The 19,133-nt window shown below is 31.4% G+C and overlaps 1 protein-coding gene across 7 annotated transcripts in view; it reads right to left on the reverse strand.

Annotated features, from left to right (window-relative positions):
• Positions 1 to 8,397: 8,397 nt before the first annotated feature.
• The window catches only part of LOC139485439 (phosphatidylinositol-3,5-bisphosphate 3-phosphatase MTMR6-like), a 57,727-nt gene continuing 46,991 nt past the window's right edge, over positions 8,398 to 19,133 (reverse strand). For 2 of the 7 annotated variants that reach the window (XR_011655319.1, XR_011655318.1), the window contains 6 exons: positions 18,800 to 19,053; positions 18,047 to 18,181; positions 17,162 to 17,288; positions 14,165 to 14,632; positions 11,029 to 12,197; positions 9,999 to 10,994 (listed from right to left, as the gene is read on the reverse strand). Coding sequence is in view for 4 of the 7 variants with exons in the window: in XM_071269927.1 (XP_071126028.1) it covers positions 12,027 to 12,197; positions 14,165 to 14,632; positions 17,162 to 17,288; positions 18,047 to 18,181; positions 18,800 to 19,053 (1,155 nt within the window). In the remaining 3 variants the exon portion in view is untranslated. Of the gene's footprint in view, positions 12,198 to 14,164; positions 14,633 to 17,161; positions 17,289 to 18,046; positions 18,182 to 18,799; positions 19,054 to 19,133 lie in introns of all 7 variants that reach the window. The other 5 variants (XM_071269927.1, XM_071269926.1, XM_071269930.1 and 2 more) reach the window with 3 other exon arrangements.

The following is a 19,133-nucleotide window of genomic DNA, read 5'->3' on the forward strand; positions in this document are numbered from 1 at the left end:
ACATCAAAGGGCGATAAAAAAGCAAGAGAATAATGTGAGGAAAAATTGTGCACATTTTGTGTAGTATTTCACTAAAAACATAAGATTGAGCAACTTGGACATCATCAAATTTTAGAGAAAAAAAAACATGTGTACCGTATTCGGCCGTGTATAGTACGCAGTTGTGTATAGTCCGCACCCCCTTTTCATCCCCTTAAAATCGAGAAAAAAAGTTTTGTAAAAAAAAAAAAAAAAAATTTTTTTTTTTTTTTAACAAAGTCTAGTTCACTGTTAAAATCCACTGAAAGTGATCTATTTTTCATGTTTTTTATAAAAATAATAAATTTTGTTTTATTTATTTCATGAAAAATAATGAAATGGTAGAGCTTTTCATCAGGTAATTAATATTTGATAATTTTATAAAAGTAATTATTAATCAAAATATCCCTTTTAAAATCAACATTTGTCTAAGTATGTCCAAGCTGATATATAATATACTAGTAACAGAAATAATTTGAATATTATGGAACAAAAGAAAAAAGAGATCTAAATTAATTAGCAGTAATCAAAATTTTTAAACTATTTAATCTTATATAATCTTTTCATTGATCATGTTGTTATATTGCCTGGGGATTATAATATTTAACATCTGTCAAAACTTGACATCTTTATTTAATTGCTACACACCCATACTTAATCCTTAATTACCCCTCTTGATTACCTATACAGGATGTCACACCTTTACTTTGACTAATCAATTTTGAAGAGAAAAGTTTAAAAATAATAAGAATTAATTGAAATAAATATAACTAACGTCTCCAATATATATTATTAGTGCAGAAAAAAACGAAATTACAAAAAAAAAAAAAAAAAAAATTTTTTTTTTTATAAATTTCGAAAACCGTCTATAGTTGTGTATAGTCCGCACCCCTTGTACAAACTACAGATTTAAGGGAAAAAAGTGCGGACTATACATGCCCAAATACGGTACCCCTGGAAGAGAAAGAATGCTTTGCTCCAATTGGCCTTTTTCAGAATCTAAAGGACTATGGTTGATCTCATTGTTCATACACCAAAATGAAAATATGTTACGTCATTGGTTGAATTTCCATTATGTATCACGTTGTATATATTACCCAGGATTCATTAGATTCTGAAACGGTGAATTGTAACATACAGTTTGTTGCTTTTTGAAAGTTTGAGTATATGGTAAGTTGATTATCCACAAGTGGACTTGCCTGAAAATAGTATTTTGACCTGTTTTTCGAGTGAAAATTACTTTTAATTCAGAAATTATTGCTAGGTTTTTATTAAAGCAAATAATGCAACTTGGTGAGAATAACAATTATAAAAAATTGTATTTTGATATCAGAAACATACATCTGTATGCAAATAAACTCATAATAGATACCACAACAGAAATTTTATATTTGTGCCAGATGAGCTTTTCGTCTACAAAAGACTCATCAGTGACCCTCAAATAAAAAAAATGTTAAAAAGGCCAAATAAATTACGAAAATGAAGAGCATTGAGGACCAAAAATTCATAATAGTTTTGGCAAATACAACTAAAATAATCTATTCCTGAGATAGAAAAGCTTAAATATTTAAAAATTGGAAAGTTTGGTAAACTGTTGCCAATAATTAATCTTGAATTTTATATAGGGAATCACTGAAGCACGTCTGTAGGGGTCCTCCTCTTATGCAGTCAGTGGGCCCCCACTTATGAAAATTTCTGAATACACAACTGTTCAATACTCAAAGACTGTTGGCTGTTAATTGGCTATACATGACTGAAGTGTTCTTTGTACAACTTTAATCTAAACACACCAAGTCACTGTAAATACAAAGATACATACAAATAGAACTAAAGACTATATAGACTAACTATAATAACTAAACTACTAAACTAAATAGTTAACAATCTGATCCTTTCTCTTTCTTAAGCAGATGTAAAGTTTATAAAATGAAAATAAACGTTTTATGGATATTGCTTATCACATTATGACTAATTCTCTCTCCCTGTTTTTAACTACTGTTAATATATGTAGATCACTATTGTAAGTGTCACATTATCAATTTAAAGCTACTTCATAAAAACGGTATTAACAAGTCCAGTTTCAAAACAATATAAAAGGTTCTGTGCGCTGGCACCATGCTTGGTCAACACATTGGCTATCTGCTCTTTTGTTTCAATCCAATGAACAGTTAGCTCTCCTTTTTGGATCATCTCCTTGATGCAACTTATTTCGAGTCACTGTCTCTTTTCAGATACATTTTTCTTTGAATGAACAACTTCAGAAAGGTCCTTATTGTCAATCCCACATCTTACTGTAATACCTCCTTCTGTAGTACATTTATTGAAAATCAGTTCATTATACAAAGTAGCTAGTGATGTAGCACAATCAATACCATCGGCTAAAGCTAAAGCTTCGCTAGATAGTGTACTTCGACTTCGTCCTTGACTTCTCCCATCGGGAAGATTACCAAAAGACGCACCAGTATAAAATAAAAGTTCTACATGTTCTCCAAGTTCCTTGAAATGAAGAGACACTGGATCATTTCTAACTTTCCGTCAAAGCTTGTTTACTCTTTTGAAGTCTTCAATAATACTTGTTTTAACTTTGATGCTATCATAGCAATATCAGGACAAATTTGTTTTGCAAGCCACAACATTTGTCCAACTTTTGATCTTACAACAGTTTGTTCGACTGATGAAAGATGAGAATCATTTGGCCTTTTTCTATCAATTGAGACTGTCTTTAACACTTCGACATAATATGTCTGACTCAATATTATTTTATCATCTGCATGACTTAGACCCAGTCCTAAATATTTGAACGATTCTGAAGCTTCTTTTCTGACACTGAATTTCTCTCTTATTTTCGATATAATCTCAGTTTCAAACAAATTGGTTCCTGCCCACAAAAAAATCATCAACATGAACTGCAAGAACACCAGCCAGACCATTTGAATTATACCAGTAAAATACTGCTGGATCAACTTTAGATTCAATACCTCCACATTCATTTAGGGTTTTCTTAATCTTTTCATACCATTTCAAAGAAGCATCTGCAAGACCATACACACATTTCTCTAAAAGCCAGAGTTTTCCATTAGCATTAGCTTCTTTAGATGGACGAAGATGAACTTTTCTTTGCATTTTCTCCCCTTGCAGAAAGGCAGTTTTAATGTCTATAGAATTGATGGACCATTTCTTTTTCATTATGATTGAAAGAATGAGTCTAAGAGATTGTTGGGAGAGTTCTTCTGTATTTCATCCACACAATCTTCTTCAAAACCTTTTGCAACGAGTCTTACTTTCCTGTGTATTTCATTGTCAGCTTCTTTTATAGTTTATACCCATCTAGTCGATACATATGACTGACCATACATAGTCTTCAACTTCTTGATAAATATAATTTCTCTTCCAATTTTCAAGTTCAGCTTTACGCTCATCACAAAAGTCAATCTCATTGAATAATGCTTCTTCTGATTCTTCGTCATCCTCTGTATCCTGATCTGTGTCAGACTTTACAACTTGCAATTTATCAACTGTTCTTAAGTTTATTGATAACTTGTTACCTTTCCGGTCTTCAGGTTTCCTATATTCTACATTGTACCAATTCTTTTTACTTGGTGATGCTTTAACAGCTCTACTCAGAACAACTCCTTCTCGTGGAGTATCATCACCTTGCATTTTAAAGTTCACTTTTTGGTCCTTTTTTAAAAGTAATGTTTTATTACATTTAGAGCCAACACTTATATTGTGTACAACAGAAGTTGCTTGCTCGTTGCTCTGTTCTCTCACTGGAGTATCTTCATGATTATCAGTATCAAGCTCAGAGTCACCTCCTGATCGACTTTCCTCATAAGATGCATACCCTTGATTCACAGGATTATCGTTGTCTAGTTCAGAGTCACCTGCCTGACTTTCTAATTCAGATTCATGTACTTCTACTTCATCGTCACTTTCACCTTGTTCATTGTCTGACTGATTGTTGGCATGCGAGGATTCCGATGCCACAAATGCTTTCCTTGCCTCGTGAAAACCAACTAAGTGTTTTCCTATTGATTTACTCATTGTTTCTCCTTCAAGAGCTGGAGGTTTATTGACTAGTGTTGATGGCAGTTTTAGGATGTCTTCAAAACACAATTTGATAAGGACTATACCCATAGACATTTACAAGACTATTTTCGTCATTCACAGCCCAGCTAATTCAAGATTCCCAAGATAAATTTGAGCTTTCTCTGACTTTGTTTATTGTTTCAGTTAGAGTTGCATTATGCCATTCGACAATTCCATGTGACCAGGGACTGTATCCTGCTGTCGTCTCAACTGACATGTTAAGATTTTCAGCCATATCACGAAAAATTTGAGAAATAGAATTCATCACCATTGTCAGTGTATACTCAAACTTCAGAAGCACCATATACACTGACCCATATCTGCATGAATTTATCAACAACTAGCTGTGGGTCTTTTCTCCTGATAATGGCTGCTGTACTCAAACGGTTAAACAAGTCAATTATGTGTAAATAGTAGAAATTGTGATCAATCTCATGTAAATCCATAACAACAATTTGGTAAAAATCATTTGCATGGGAAAATCCCACTATTGGCTTTGGCTTCGGATGTTGGTACTTGAAACAGATAATGCACTTTCAGCAAGCATCATTCACTATTGCCTTTGTATCTGAGTCAACGGAGCCTGCACTGTTCAATAGAGATAACAACTTTTCAGATGAGGCATGACCAAATTGTTTATGCAGTTTTAATATGATATTCTGCTTTCTTTTCCTAGAGAATCCAGAATCTACCTTCAGGATTTCCTCCTCATTCACGACAGAATCGGTCTGCCCAGTTCTTCTATCTTTGATATTTATGCAATAATGACCATTTGAGGTGAAATGAACATCAACTGGTTTTCCGAACATTGTCACTTTATCATTATAGAGATCAAGAACTGTTTGTGCTCTTTTCAAATAATCTTAACTCAATAATAAAGATATTTCACAGTCAACTACATCTGTTTCTATGTAACATTTTAAAGATTCAATTGTGGCAAGTAACTTCACGTACTGATAAGAATGTACTGTTTAACCATCACCAAATTTGAAAGGTGTATTACTTTCCTTGCATTTTATTTCTTCATAAGCAGAGTCGAAAGTGTCTAAAAACTGATGTAACCATTTTGTCCCGCAAACTGTTTTGGTACATGCTGTATCCACAACTGCAGCATTAAATGCCTCGGCTACAAATATTTCTTGAGGTGTAATGTTTTGTTGAGAAGTTGTAATTAAAGTTATGTTTACAGTTATAGATGTGTCTGTTTGTTCCTCTGTCAGTTTAACATCATAAGTTTTATGTGGACCTTGAACCAGTGATATTTTTAATCACAACATCTACAACGAGATACGCTTCCATTTATAGTTGGATTAAGTCGGGATTGAGTATTTCTTTGATCAAATGATCTATTCATACGATTGCAAGCACCAGATCTCCTTGAACTACGCCCTCTATCAAAACGATGTTCTCCTACAAATGCAGATTCTTCTTTAACAGTAACTATATCATTATCACTCTGTTTTTGATGCACATATCCTATTTAGGACTGCCTTCATGGTTTCAAACTTTAAATCAGAACATGCAGTTAAAGCTAAATGTCGATCACTTTCACCAAGTCCTGCATTATGTAAGAGTTTAAATGCTAATATTGCATCAGGAAGCGGCATGTCATATTTCTTGCATTTGTTGTATTTCTGTTCAAACTAAATTATATAGTCACACATTTTAATCGATGACTCCCTGTGATATTTATCAAAAGCTGTATATGCTGCATAAGCTTGATCTGTCTTGTCCTTTTCAAATAAATTATCTTATTCTATTATCAATTTATCAACTCCTTCATCAACATTCAAATCCTCTGATGTTATTTCTAACGCTACTTCTCTTGGCTTCCCTTGTAACGACAGCGCAAGTGCTAGGCCTCTCTTCTTTTTGTCCAATTCTGTAACCAATTGTCACATCTTCACTTCATTCTTCTATTGCTGATATGACTTCTCATTTGTCAAGCTTGTTGGGTTCTTATAACTCAGAGCCTTCGCCATCTCGCCGGATGTTGTGAGCTCTGCTACTACTGTTAATTGGCTATAAATGACTGACGTGTTCTTCGTACAACTTTAATCTAAACCCGCCAAGTCACTGTAAATACAAAGATACATACAAATAGAACTGAAGACTATATAGACTAAACTACTAAACTAAATAGTTAACATTCGCTTGTAAATTTTATGGGAGCAAAGGAGGTTTGAATAAAACAATTCAGTATTATAAAAATGACACCTTGTGAACATAACTCCTTTGACTGTTTTACCACCATTTTTACAGGACTTCGAACATTTGTTTTAGTATTATGACAATAACACATAAGGAAAGTAACTTATCTGAGAGCACTTTACATAAAACTCTCATACTTAGTTCTATTGTTTGCCGTTGTGTAGTTGACCATAGTGTTCTGCCAATTTGCAATTTTGATACAATGTATTCTTTTTATACGACTGAAAATTTTTTTTGTGTTTGTATAATGCTATGATGTCTTCGTCGTCATTCGAAGACACATTTGGTTTCTGGACAAGAACTTGAGTTTAAGGAAATGAATCTCTATGAAATTTTTTTAAGAAGGTCCAATACCACAAAAGGAAGGTTAGGATTGATTTTGGGGATGATGGCCCCAACCATTTAGAAATAAGGGGCTCAAATTGGGCCTAAAACAAGCGTTTTTCTAGTTCCAGGATAAATACTTGTGTATAAGTGTTTCGATTGCTCTGAAATTGTACCACAAGTAGAAAGTTGGGATTCATTTGAGGGGTTATGGAGCCATCAGTTACGGAACAAGGGGCCAAAAGCAATATTTTTTGTAGTTTCCAAACAATAACTTGTGTGTAAGTGTATGGATCTCTCTGACATTGTACCACAAGGTTCCATATCACAAAGGGAAAGCTGAGATTGAGTTTGGGGGTAATTGCCCCAAACATGCAGGAGCTTGGGGCAAAAAAGTGGCCAAACACAGACATTTTTCTAGTTTCCAGACAATAACATGTGTTTAAGTGAAAGGATATCTCAAAAATTGTACTACAAAGTTCCATATTACAAAGGAATGGCTGGGATTGAGTTTGGTGGTAAATGCACAAAGGTTGGAGGGGGGATTTTTTTTCCATTTTTTTTTTTTAAATTCATTTTTTTAATTTTTCAAATTTTTTGAAACTGTCATATTCCTGACTTGGTACAAGCATTTTCTTATTCAGAACATAATGGATTGAACCTGGTGTTATAGCTAGCTAAACCTCTCATTTGTAAGTAAAAGGACAATGTATCACTTTGTATCTAAGAATTGAACTTAAGACTTATAACAGAATACAAATCAGTGGTTTAAATTAAAGATACTAGAACACACCTGCGACATCACAGGTCTGTGACTGAAATAAAGTTTTTTTTATTATATTTAGTATGCATGTTGTTCTCTGATAAAGTCATGCTGATTATAAGTTGCACCTTTCTCTGCTATCAAACTCTGTTTGTACCTGTCCTGGTTTTCTAACTATATGTACAACCAGAAACTACATGTGACAATGATTGAATTCAGTAGTGTCAATTCCTGTGTACAGCTAATCCCTGAAACACCGTGTAGTGGTGTGCCTGACAGAGGTGGACCATACATATTAGGTATACAGGTAAACTATTGTTCTCATTATCAGATTCTTAAATTCTAAATTTGTATATTGCCTGTTGGAGTAGGACAGGCAGTACTTTCTCTTTATGATTTTTATTTTTCCAATATTAGAAGCAATGTGTCTCTTTATTCTTGATATATGTTTAACCTGTTTCTTAGAACTTTTAAGTTTACCAATTTTGTTTGGCTTCTGCTCACTGTATGTTATTTTGTTTTCTATGGATTGCTGTTTCAGTTACATTTGTACTTTTATACAAGTATGTTCAGATTGTATAATGCAGTTCTCAAGCTTTCTCCTCATTCAAAACAAGAATGTGTACACAGTATATGAATGCCCCACTCGCACAATCATATTCTATGTTAAGTGGACCATGAAATTGCAGTCAAAGGTCTAATTTGGCATTAATATTAAAAATATCTTGTCATAGGGAACATGTGCACTAAGTTTCAAGTTGAAACTACCTTGACTAAAAACTTTAACCTGAAGCGGGAGAGATGGACATTTGTCGGTCGGTCAGTCAGTCAGTCAGTCAGTCAGTTTGACATATAAATGAACAGACGCAGTTGACCTTGAAATGTTCAGTTTTAATATAGCTTGGTTGCTGTATCATTGAAGTATGCCCATCGTCATCTTTTATTCATATAGTGATATACAAACCATTACAAAAATAAACAATAAGAGATACTGATGTATGGAAATTTATTTGGTGTTTCATTTTGTTATAAACATTCAAAGCAAACTACTGTGTTATAGATAGCTTTGAGCTGGTATACACTAATTTGCATATAAAACTAAGTATCTATGCAACACAAACTTACAATGACATTTTGTATAAAGCACCTTTAACCAAATGGAACAAAAATATGATCCTTACTTAACATTATCATAAAACTAGGGACTATAATAGATGTCAAATCTACATCAGTCAACTATAAGATGGCAAGTATATAAGATTTTTCATTTTGAAACAAAATTTATTAAAATGGAACAGTTTTTAATCTTTGTTTTACCTTGTAGTAAAACCCAAATGTGGTAAAATGCAATAATTTTGCATCTGCATGTGTAGAAACTTGTTAAACTTTCATCATTTCTTATACAATTCTATGATCCATTTTTTTTACTAACTTATGATCAATGTAAAACATGTTTTGCTTCTGGCCAAAATTTCTAAAAGCAAAGGTTGAATCTAAACAAATTTTCCTGGTTTTATAATATTCATATTTTCAAATAGCTAAAATAATATTCATTACATTGTTGATGAGGAGTAATTAATTGAATTCATAATATTTGTATTATTTAGTATTACATTTTGGATGGAGCTTTAATTTAATATGCGATTCACAAAACTTCCCAATGTTGCATAAAGAAAACTGGTTTCACAGGAAATGTGACACTTCATCCAATTATGTCAAAATAATTCCAAAAAATAACATAAATCATAATAAGATTGAACTGACTACATCTGACCCGTAATGTACAGACTCATCAACCAGAAAAAACATACTGTACAGGAATACATTAAAAAATGTTTATATAAAATACTGATGACGAGACAACTCGTCATTTTGGAATCTAGAGGACTATGGGTAATCTCATTGTTTGTACACAAAACGAAAAAACGTAACATCATTGGTTGAATTTCCATTGTTTAGAAAGTTTTAAACCAATCACAGCTTTTTGGTGCACGCTTTTGAAAATATTACCCAGAATGCATTAAATTCTGAAACAGTTAATTGTTACAGGTTGGTTTCTTTATTTCTCAACAGTGCAAAGCTTTAGTTAAATGAATTCCACTAACAAAAAAGTAGTACTGCCAAATAAATTTATTTAAAAACAGTAACAGCAATGCACATTTTCGGTGTTTACTTTCACTTAAATCTCTAGTTTTTATTTTCATGAAGTTTATATTTCAAATTTCTTCAACTGTCTGTCCCATCTTTAGAACATGGTTGCAAAATAATCTAAAGGTCTATCTATTATTTAACTCAATTAAAAAATGAAGAAATTGTTTTATCAAATAAAACCGTATTAACAAATACAATAATATATATGTATATGTATATGTATATGAGTGTGGAATGTTTTATGTATATGCTACACAATGTGTGTGTTATCCTTTTATTGCTAAGTACACAAATAGAAATAATGAAATTTCCATTTTGATTCAAGCTCTAAAATTGTGTATGAAAAAGTCTATGCGGTGCTAAGAATATCAATGATATATGTGGTATTTTTCCGATGTCCCTTAAATGATAAAATGTACAAATAAATTAATGCAAAATCAGATTTTGAAGTCCTCATTGTCAATGTTTTTAATTGAAAATACTGAAACTACAAACAGAAAATTGTGTAAGTTGTGTATCAATTTTAAATTCAAAATACAATGTTGCAGATTTTTCTGCAATCATTTCTTTATATTTATAATTTTTCATCTGAAATCAATACAGCAAATCCACCAATCAACAATTATAACCAATTTTGAATAAAAAAAAATCTTGATTCTACACACTTTCTTGTTGAATAACCATATTATAAGCATATTATACTGTTCCTTGATTTCATTGATTTAAGCATAAGACACAAACAATGTGCTCTCTTATTTCATTACCATGCCTTTACACTAAAAAAAAACCTTCATTCTTTTATTTTATTGCTTTTACAATGACCCCAGCTTGGCTAATCATTGAAACGACATCCATTTTTCATCAGATAAACCTCATATCAAAACTATTTCAGGAAAAAGGTGTATTTTGAAATCTGTGCTATAATATACTCTGGAGTTTTTTGCCAAAAACATTAAATAAACAAATTGATCAAATTAAATTACATTGCACTAACCCTTCATCATAAACAAAATATATAGAAAACTAAAGTATAAGATTTATATGTAACAAAATATACTAAATCAAAAATATATATTTCACAGACTATTTTCACAAAAAATCTTGCACTAGAAATTAATCGTAATTTATACTGAAAAGTTCACGACTAACATTATTTTTTACTCAGAAGATTTTTTGTGAAGAGAGTTGCAGGAGAGTTAAATTAAAATATATATACATCAAGGCAGGTTAAAGATATTACCACTGAGAGAGTGTTTTACAAAATTTACAAACATTTTCTGATAAACAATTAAATGCATAAATAATATCAATACACCCAAATTAATACCCAACTTTAACATGTCCACCATATCATGAAATACAATACAAATGATTTCATTGAATTTAAATTACCTTTACATGAAATACAGCAGAAATGTTTTTACTGAATTTAAATTACCTCAGCAGAAATGTTTTTACTGAATTTAAATTACCTTTACATGAAATACAGTAGAAATGTTTTCATTGAAATTTTAATTACCTTTACATGAAATACAGTAGAAATGTTTTCATTGAAATTTTAATTACCTTTACATGAAATACAGTAGAAATGTTTTCATTGAATTTTATTTGACACAAGAGGAAATTTGTGACCTTGTACAAGTGATTTATACTGAACTCTATTGTGAAAATGGAAGGAAAAGCTTCCCTTCAATCAATGAAAGATTTAAATGTGCAATTGATGTAAAACATATAAGTATGTGACTGCTCATTTGGCATTGGAGCAATAGCCTAATTCTCAAGTGTTATTGTCTCATTTCTGGAATTTGTTCTACCTTGTATAATTCTAAATTGAAATGCCAGAGTTGAAGATAGTCTTGAATTCAACATGACACCAAATTTACAATAAGACAACTGTATTTATTAAAGAGTTTAGAAAAAATAAGAAGATGTGGTATGATTGCCAATGAGAAATCTTTATGTATCACATTCTTCTTCTACTGATAAAAATTTCAACTCCAGTTTAGACCGTGTTTTAAAATTCCTAAGGAGACACAAACTGAAAACATCTGCTTGCATAATATGTGAATAAAAATATTGGTTTTGACATCCTCATGAAAAAATAAAGAATTCCATATACCTAGGCAAATTGTTGATCGTAATAGATCACACTAAACCATGCTGTAGACAAGACAGGTGTAATTCAAAGAATAATTAACCCTTCGGAAAGTCTTTATCTAAAATATAGGAGCAAACTTGTCTTGGTCATTAAACAAAACCTTAATAATATCATAACAAAACTTAAACAAATGAAGATAATGCAACACATTTAATGAAATTCATTTGAACTAAATGATTTATAAATTATAATTATAAATATGGAATGATTGATTCTTGAAAAACCTTGTTTCTACTTCATAGACTATATTAAATACATCATGTTTTTTTGTATGTTAAGACTAGTTACTAAAAATATCACAAAAGACAGTGGTTAACTTGTGTTGTTGATTGGTGGAGAAAATTCCATGGAAGGCGAGTGTCGAATGTCCTTATAACATGGTCGACAGACTGGTACCGGTCGTTTGGTATAATGTCCAGGTAAGGGTATATTCTTGGCAATACATCGTGTGCAAAATACATCACCGCATTTCCAACAATGGAACTGTAACAAACAAATAAATATTCATTAATAATATTTTAACGGTTATTTTTTTGGCGGATTCTAAACTTCTATCAATACCTTTGCATGTGCACTTTTAAATTGGCGGAAATTATTTGGGTGATTGTGGTCTATCTGTGAAAATAACCGAAATTAAAACCCTGCGAAATAACCCGCTATAAGGTACACTAATAACTAATGCTTTTGTGTATGCTGTGAATGAAAATCTACCTGTTTGAGCCTTTACCTAGAAATAATACTCAAGTTTTTGCAAAGCTAATACTAGTACTGCATCTATGGAACACTGGCTAGAAGTTTAATAAAGGGCCCTTACAATTTTGATCTTATATTGACCACTTACTGTTACTCTAAAACATGTTGTGATATCATGCATTCTTTTAGTTAAGGTCAAGATAAGATATGTGGAATTCCAGATTTGGTACTGACCATTTCTTCTAAAAAAATAATAAAGAACACTTATTTAAAATGTTTTTCAAGTCAGTTTTTGAGGTCTGACCATGGACTTTACACTGCAAGAAACAATATTCAAACATGAATATGTATCCCTTGGACACCATTCCCAGCTTTGGATCAAATTTGAATTTTGCATATGTTTAAGATATTTCGCCTCATAATAAATATAATGATTGGACCATGACTTCATTGTTGATTAACTTGAGCCTGCAGAGATGCTCGACCTTCTACAGGAAAGCTGACGAAACATATTCTGTTTATTTTGTTATATATGGCTGCCAACTTTTCAAGTTCCATGAAAATCTTTATGCTTTATTTTTTTTTATAATTGGTTTCAACATGTACCCATGATGCTGGCCAGTGTCATTAATGTAATGCACAGATTTTTCGGTTAAACATAGATTTGAGAAAAAAACATGGAATGCGTCAAAACCAAAGAGAAGAAAACAGCACAAGGCCACCAACAAACTTTATATCAGATTTGACAGCATACAGCTTCAAGAAAGTAGAATTACTTTATGCAACTGAAACTCTAAATACTAGTTCATGCTATAGAGATAATAAGTACATGTATATGAGAACACACTACAGGCAGGCACATCATTCTTTCATGCTATTAATTTAGTGCAAAAAAGGCAAAACCATATTTAGTGATTTGTATTAAGGAAATTTTTTTATCTTTTTTTTAATTCAATAGATATATAGTGCATCTAAATAATTTTTAATCCATTATTCTGACACTAAATTTGAATTTCAAAGCTTATATGATCAGTTAATATTATCACTTTTTGTATTTCAATAATTTGTTTGATATTTTTAACACTGCTAAACACAATATGAAACAAAAATTTACTAATCTTGCTAAAAAGTAATAAAAATGTGTAAAAAAAAATATAATTTTAAAATGCTGCTTGTATCACATAAACTATATTTAAGATTCTGTACTAAAAACTGACCAAATGATTACAATAAGTGAGGTAGGTAAAAATTTAGTGGTTTCCAAAGTTTGCTTAGAAAATCTTAGAGTTTGCCAAAGTGTTGTATTATATATGATTTTAATTGTCATGGAACTTATTATACAATCGCAATGTGAAAAGAAACTGTCTTTAAAAGTTTTTTAAATATCATTCCTTATAATGACATAGGAGATATCACATTTCACATTGTTATTGAGCTATAAACAGGAACTGCATTATTGATTATGAACGCTATGCTTATATAAACCGTCATGCATATGCATGAAATATTAACCATTTGTCATTAAAATTTTAGCAATCAATCAATCAATTTTATATAAAATTCTCAATCATTTTCATATATTTAAACAATTAAAAAAATCTAAAAAGTAAAAAAATGCATTCAAGCACTAGCTAAAGCTTATAAATCAATCATAAACATCTTGTTCATTGCTCAACAACAACAGGAAAGTTAACTATAGAAGAAAAACAATCAATATTAAGTAAATAGGTGTGTAGATACATAATAATATAGCTTGCCTTTTTGGTAAAGCGGTCAAAAGGAGAAGCACATGAGCAGTTATGTACATTTCTGAAGGACTTCCAATCCAGAGCAACACTTGTCAGTTCTAAAACTAAATAGTCCAAATTAAGCTGCTCAGCGCTTGCCGAGCGTGTCATGCTAGAGTCCATAGTCCGACAATCGTCTATACCTGGTAATGTCATGTTAATATTCAAATCCTCGGGAACTGATTTAGACATTTCATCAAAGCCTGACTCAGAGTCACTTTTCTTGTTGCTATTTATAATATCTTTTTCTGTCGATTCTCCATCACTTTGTTGTTTATCTGTCTCCCCGTTGATGATTAGTTCTTTGTTTATTTTTAATGGTAAATCATTGTTGTCATCACTAACTTGGTCCAATGATTCGGTAGACAGGAAGCCATTTAATTTCTTTTCAATCACCTGGTCTGGTTTTCCTAATAACTTACAGACTTGTGTTATTCTCTAAAATCAAAAATGTCACATCTGATTTTAAGTAAATTTTGAAATTTTAATGTGATTTTTTATTTACTTTTTTTTTTATTATTATGTTCTACTTATGACAAAATAATATCTAGATTTCTTTTTTCATTTTCCTTTCTCTTTTGAGGGGGGGACAGGACCTTTTTCAGGATGTCGGGATTTGGTGTTTTTAAGCTCAGGATTTAGGATTGACCCTTTCAGGATCTGGGAATTCTTCTTTCGACCAGGTCAGAAACTTTTAACCCAGTGTTATTTTTTTGGGTTTTTTTTTGCATAAATCAGGCAGTTAGTTTTAGAGAATTGTTTTACATTTGTTATTTAGTGGCCTTTTAAAGCTGACTATGCGGTATGTGTTTTTATCATTGTTGTAGGCCTTACAGTGACATATAGTTGTAAATTTCTATGTCATTTGGTCTCTGGTGGAAGGTTGTCTCATTGGCAATAATACCACATCTTCTTATTTTTATAGTTTTGATGCAGTCAATCACAATTCTTTTGAAAATGTTTGTTATTATGCTATAAACAGTAAATTTCAACATTTTTTACCACAGATATTTCAGTACAATAAAAATGAGATATCTTTTCAGCAAAATCTAATGCTCATTCTTCCCTGTATCAGGCTTAAATTAAAATATTGTTTGTTTGCCCTTTACCGACCGACCCTTTAAATTCGTTCCGCCTGAAAATCTTTTATTTGTATTTATCAGCAAGATTTTATTTTATTTTTTCGTTCCTACCAAAAATCTTTTATTTGTATTTCCCGCTCAAAACTTTTTTTACCGGAATCCTCGGGTTTTATCTTTATCGTGAAAGGTCTAGTCTGTTTGGTATCACGTGAGCGTTTGACATGAACACTTGCATTTAGAGTTTCAAAGCATTTGTTTGAAATCGATGTTGAACGCTTTGAAATCATGATATGACGTACGTTAACTCTGTATTTTTATACTTGAAGAGCAGGGTTCATTTACAAAAAAGTTCGTTTAATACAAAATAGTTCGTTTAATACAAAATTATCAACGTGTGTACAAACCGTAGTATTTTGTGTAAACGGACGTTGTATTCTATGTAGGGATGGCCTTTTGTGATCCGTAGATCAGGAAGATTATGTTAACGATGCCTTCGACCAGCATTGCTATATTATTTATATCTGACATGAACCAAAGGTGACAAAAGCCTGTGAAGTGGAGAATATTTGGCAGTAAAATCGCCCAAGTTTTCCATACAGATCATTTATAAATGCGATGTAAAATATGTGACAATTGAGTTCAAGTCTTGTAGCATTTTTATTAGAAACATAGGCACACACGGAAATTTAAACACTCTAGGGACTTTTTCTACTAGTAATGTATGTCTGCCCGGACATATTTTACCAGGACAAAGTTATCTCTTACAGAAAACCTTTAGGTAGAGGTATGCCTACAAGGTACGTAGTACAGAATATTAGTGCAAGCTAAAGCTCTTCAAAGTTCCAGGCATATTTAAACGTTGAAAATATGCGGCACAGCTCTATATTTTGATATTTGAAAACAAAATAGTAGTGCATATGAATTAACTTCACATTCTACATGATACTTTTTTTCGAAGCGTAGTCCCAGAAACTTCGAATGAAATTCAAAACAGTGTGGCTGTGGCCATTGATTGACACATTAAATTCATCCATTAACTGGGACAATTTAGGTGAACGTGTGTCTGTAACGACCACTGTTCACGACGTACCTACGATAGACATTTAAACTGTGGGGTCACCAAAGGTTTCTTAAGGCCTTTAACCTTTATGTTTTGATTTATACAATTGATATAAATCAAAACATTGTGTTATTCCTGATTAATTTTTCGAAATACTTTATTAAGGTGTTGAGGACCTTTGGTGACCTCATAGTTTAAGTGTCTTTAAAAAGTACACAGTGAGCAATGGTCTTTACATACAAAACGTTCGCGTAAATTGTCCCAGTCAATGGATGAATTTAATGTGTCAATCAATGGCCACAGCCACACTGTTTTGAATTTCATTCTATTAGCAAAAGCAAAACAGACAAAAATGACATGATGCAGATTTTGTATCTATAAAATAAAATATTATACCTACCTGCCTACCCATGAAAAAAAATATACCGAGCCAAGTTATTTTTTTTGGCGAAAAAAATAAAATATTTTACCTACCTACCTACCCTGTTTCAAAACATAGGGTCGGAAAAGGGCAAACAAACAATATTTTTATTTAGGCCTCAAACAGACAGAGAAATAGTTTGTCTTAGAGTACTATAAATTCAGAAATTATTGCATGCATTTAATGTTGCGATTTTTTCATTTTAGACTAAAAGGTGATTTTAATTTTTAGTGTATTGCACAAAATCCTGTTTATTTCATATAAGAAAATTAAAATGTGAGTTTAAATTGTTGCAATGATAACCCTTTCGCAATTTTCGCAATAATAAAAACATCGCAATAATTTCTGAATTTACAGTAATGTATACTTTAATCTTTTGAATTCTTCTGAGCAGAGTAAGTTACCTTTTCTAAGAGTTGAACATGATCTTCTAAGGAAGCACAATGGTCACTAGCAGAACTTAATATATCTACTATATTCTCACGAGGATGGATACCATTCTCATATCTATTATACATTCCGGCCCAAAATCTACAAAAGTCGATTAATTGTCAAACTTTATTATTGCTGTCATTTTTTTTAGTAAAACATTGTTTAAACCCTACACATCTTGTATATGCCAGCCCAAAGTTAGGAGCCCGTAATTCAGTGGTTGCTATTTGTTGCTTCATATTTAATTTATTTTATGTTTGGTCGTTAGTTGCCTCATTTGAATTGTTTAAATGTGTCATTCTGAGACCTTTTAAAGCTTGCAATATGGTATGAGTTTTGCTCATTGTTGAAGGCCATAGTGACCTATAATTGGGAATTTCTACATCATTTGGTCTCTGGTGGAAAATTGTCTTATTGGTAATGATACAGCTTTTTGTATCTTTATTGAAGGCCATATGGTGACCTATGAGTTTTTGGCAATAGAATCAGCTTTCAAATTGTATATATATATCATTCACATCCTAAATGGGATTCTAGTACTCTCCATTTGTATTTTGACAATCATGTCATTTTCTGCTATGAACTTAATTATCTAATGGCAACATTACTTTTTTTTCAAAAGAGATACGTTACAAAAATAATATATATGAGAAATATAAGTTATATTTCTAAGAGAGAAAACCTAGAAGGCTACAAATTTAAATCCATTTATTTTCTGCACAATTCAACAAGCATTCTGCATGATGTCTACTTGAATAATCTATTATTGTAATAATGTCATAAAGTTTTTTGTGAAAAGTATGAAATGTTTTGTAATATCATATCTTTATTGCTTTCAAGTTATTTTTTCCACTTACTTCACACATTGTGGACTAGTATTAGGCATTATCACAGGTTCTTGATGCTCATAAGATTTTTTGTAGAAAGGATTTAAAAATTCTGTCATGTGTTTGGTAATGTATCCCCACAATGAATAAGTTCTCTCTGACAACCTGAAATAAAAATCATAATTATATTGGGAAGACATTTTTCTGATAAATATTGATACACTTGAAAAAACAAGAAAATTGAAAAGCCATACTTAACCTTTATCTGTCAAAATACAAAACAACATCAACCTTGTCACATTACTATGGTGACACAGAATCAGGATTTATGGCAGATTTTCAAGTTTGTGGTATGGAAGTTGCCTTTTGACACATTAAATGTTCATGTATTACATTCAATAAACTTCTTTAAAATTTGTAAAATGAGAAACGCTCTTGTTTCCTTCAATTAGGCTATCTTTCTTCTATTCTACTATTCATCAAGCAGATATTTTTCTCTTTTATTATAAATTCACACAATCTTTTTCTATTTACTATGAATCTGGGCTTTTTTTTTTATAACTAATTGTAAATCTAGCCTATATTTTTCCATCTGACTTTACTTCTAGTTTATGTTTTAAAATCTTACTGCAAATCTAAGATATCTTTTAATTTGTAACGTTTAGTCTAGCATATTTTTTCTTTCTTACTGTAAATCTAGCATATCTTTTAATTTGTTACCGTAAATTTAGCATATCTTTTTTCTATCTTACCGTAAATCTAGGTTATCTTTTTCTTACTAACCGTAAATCTAGCCTATCTTTTTCACAGTTGCCAACAAAAGTACCAAACTGACAGGAATAAACATGGTCGTGAATTGTGATCAAGAAACGGTCATTGAACTGGAAAGCACATGGAAATTGCTGCATTAACTGCCACACACTTTCTATAAACTGAGTAAATACTGGTGACACTTCTTTTGAATCTACGGTACCAAGTAATCCACAACGATCCGTAAACTTGTGACCAAAAGATAACCATTCCTTCTCTATCAGTGCCTGTAACAGAAAAAAATTAAAATTAAAATATAACTACACACAATTAGGAATTCATGCATTGCTTTGTCACTTGTTGAAAT

This window comes from Mytilus edulis, chromosome 8, assembly GCF_963676685.1.
Source record: "Mytilus edulis chromosome 8, xbMytEdul2.2, whole genome shotgun sequence".
Lineage (NCBI taxonomy): Eukaryota > Metazoa > Mollusca > Bivalvia > Mytilida > Mytilidae > Mytilus > Mytilus edulis.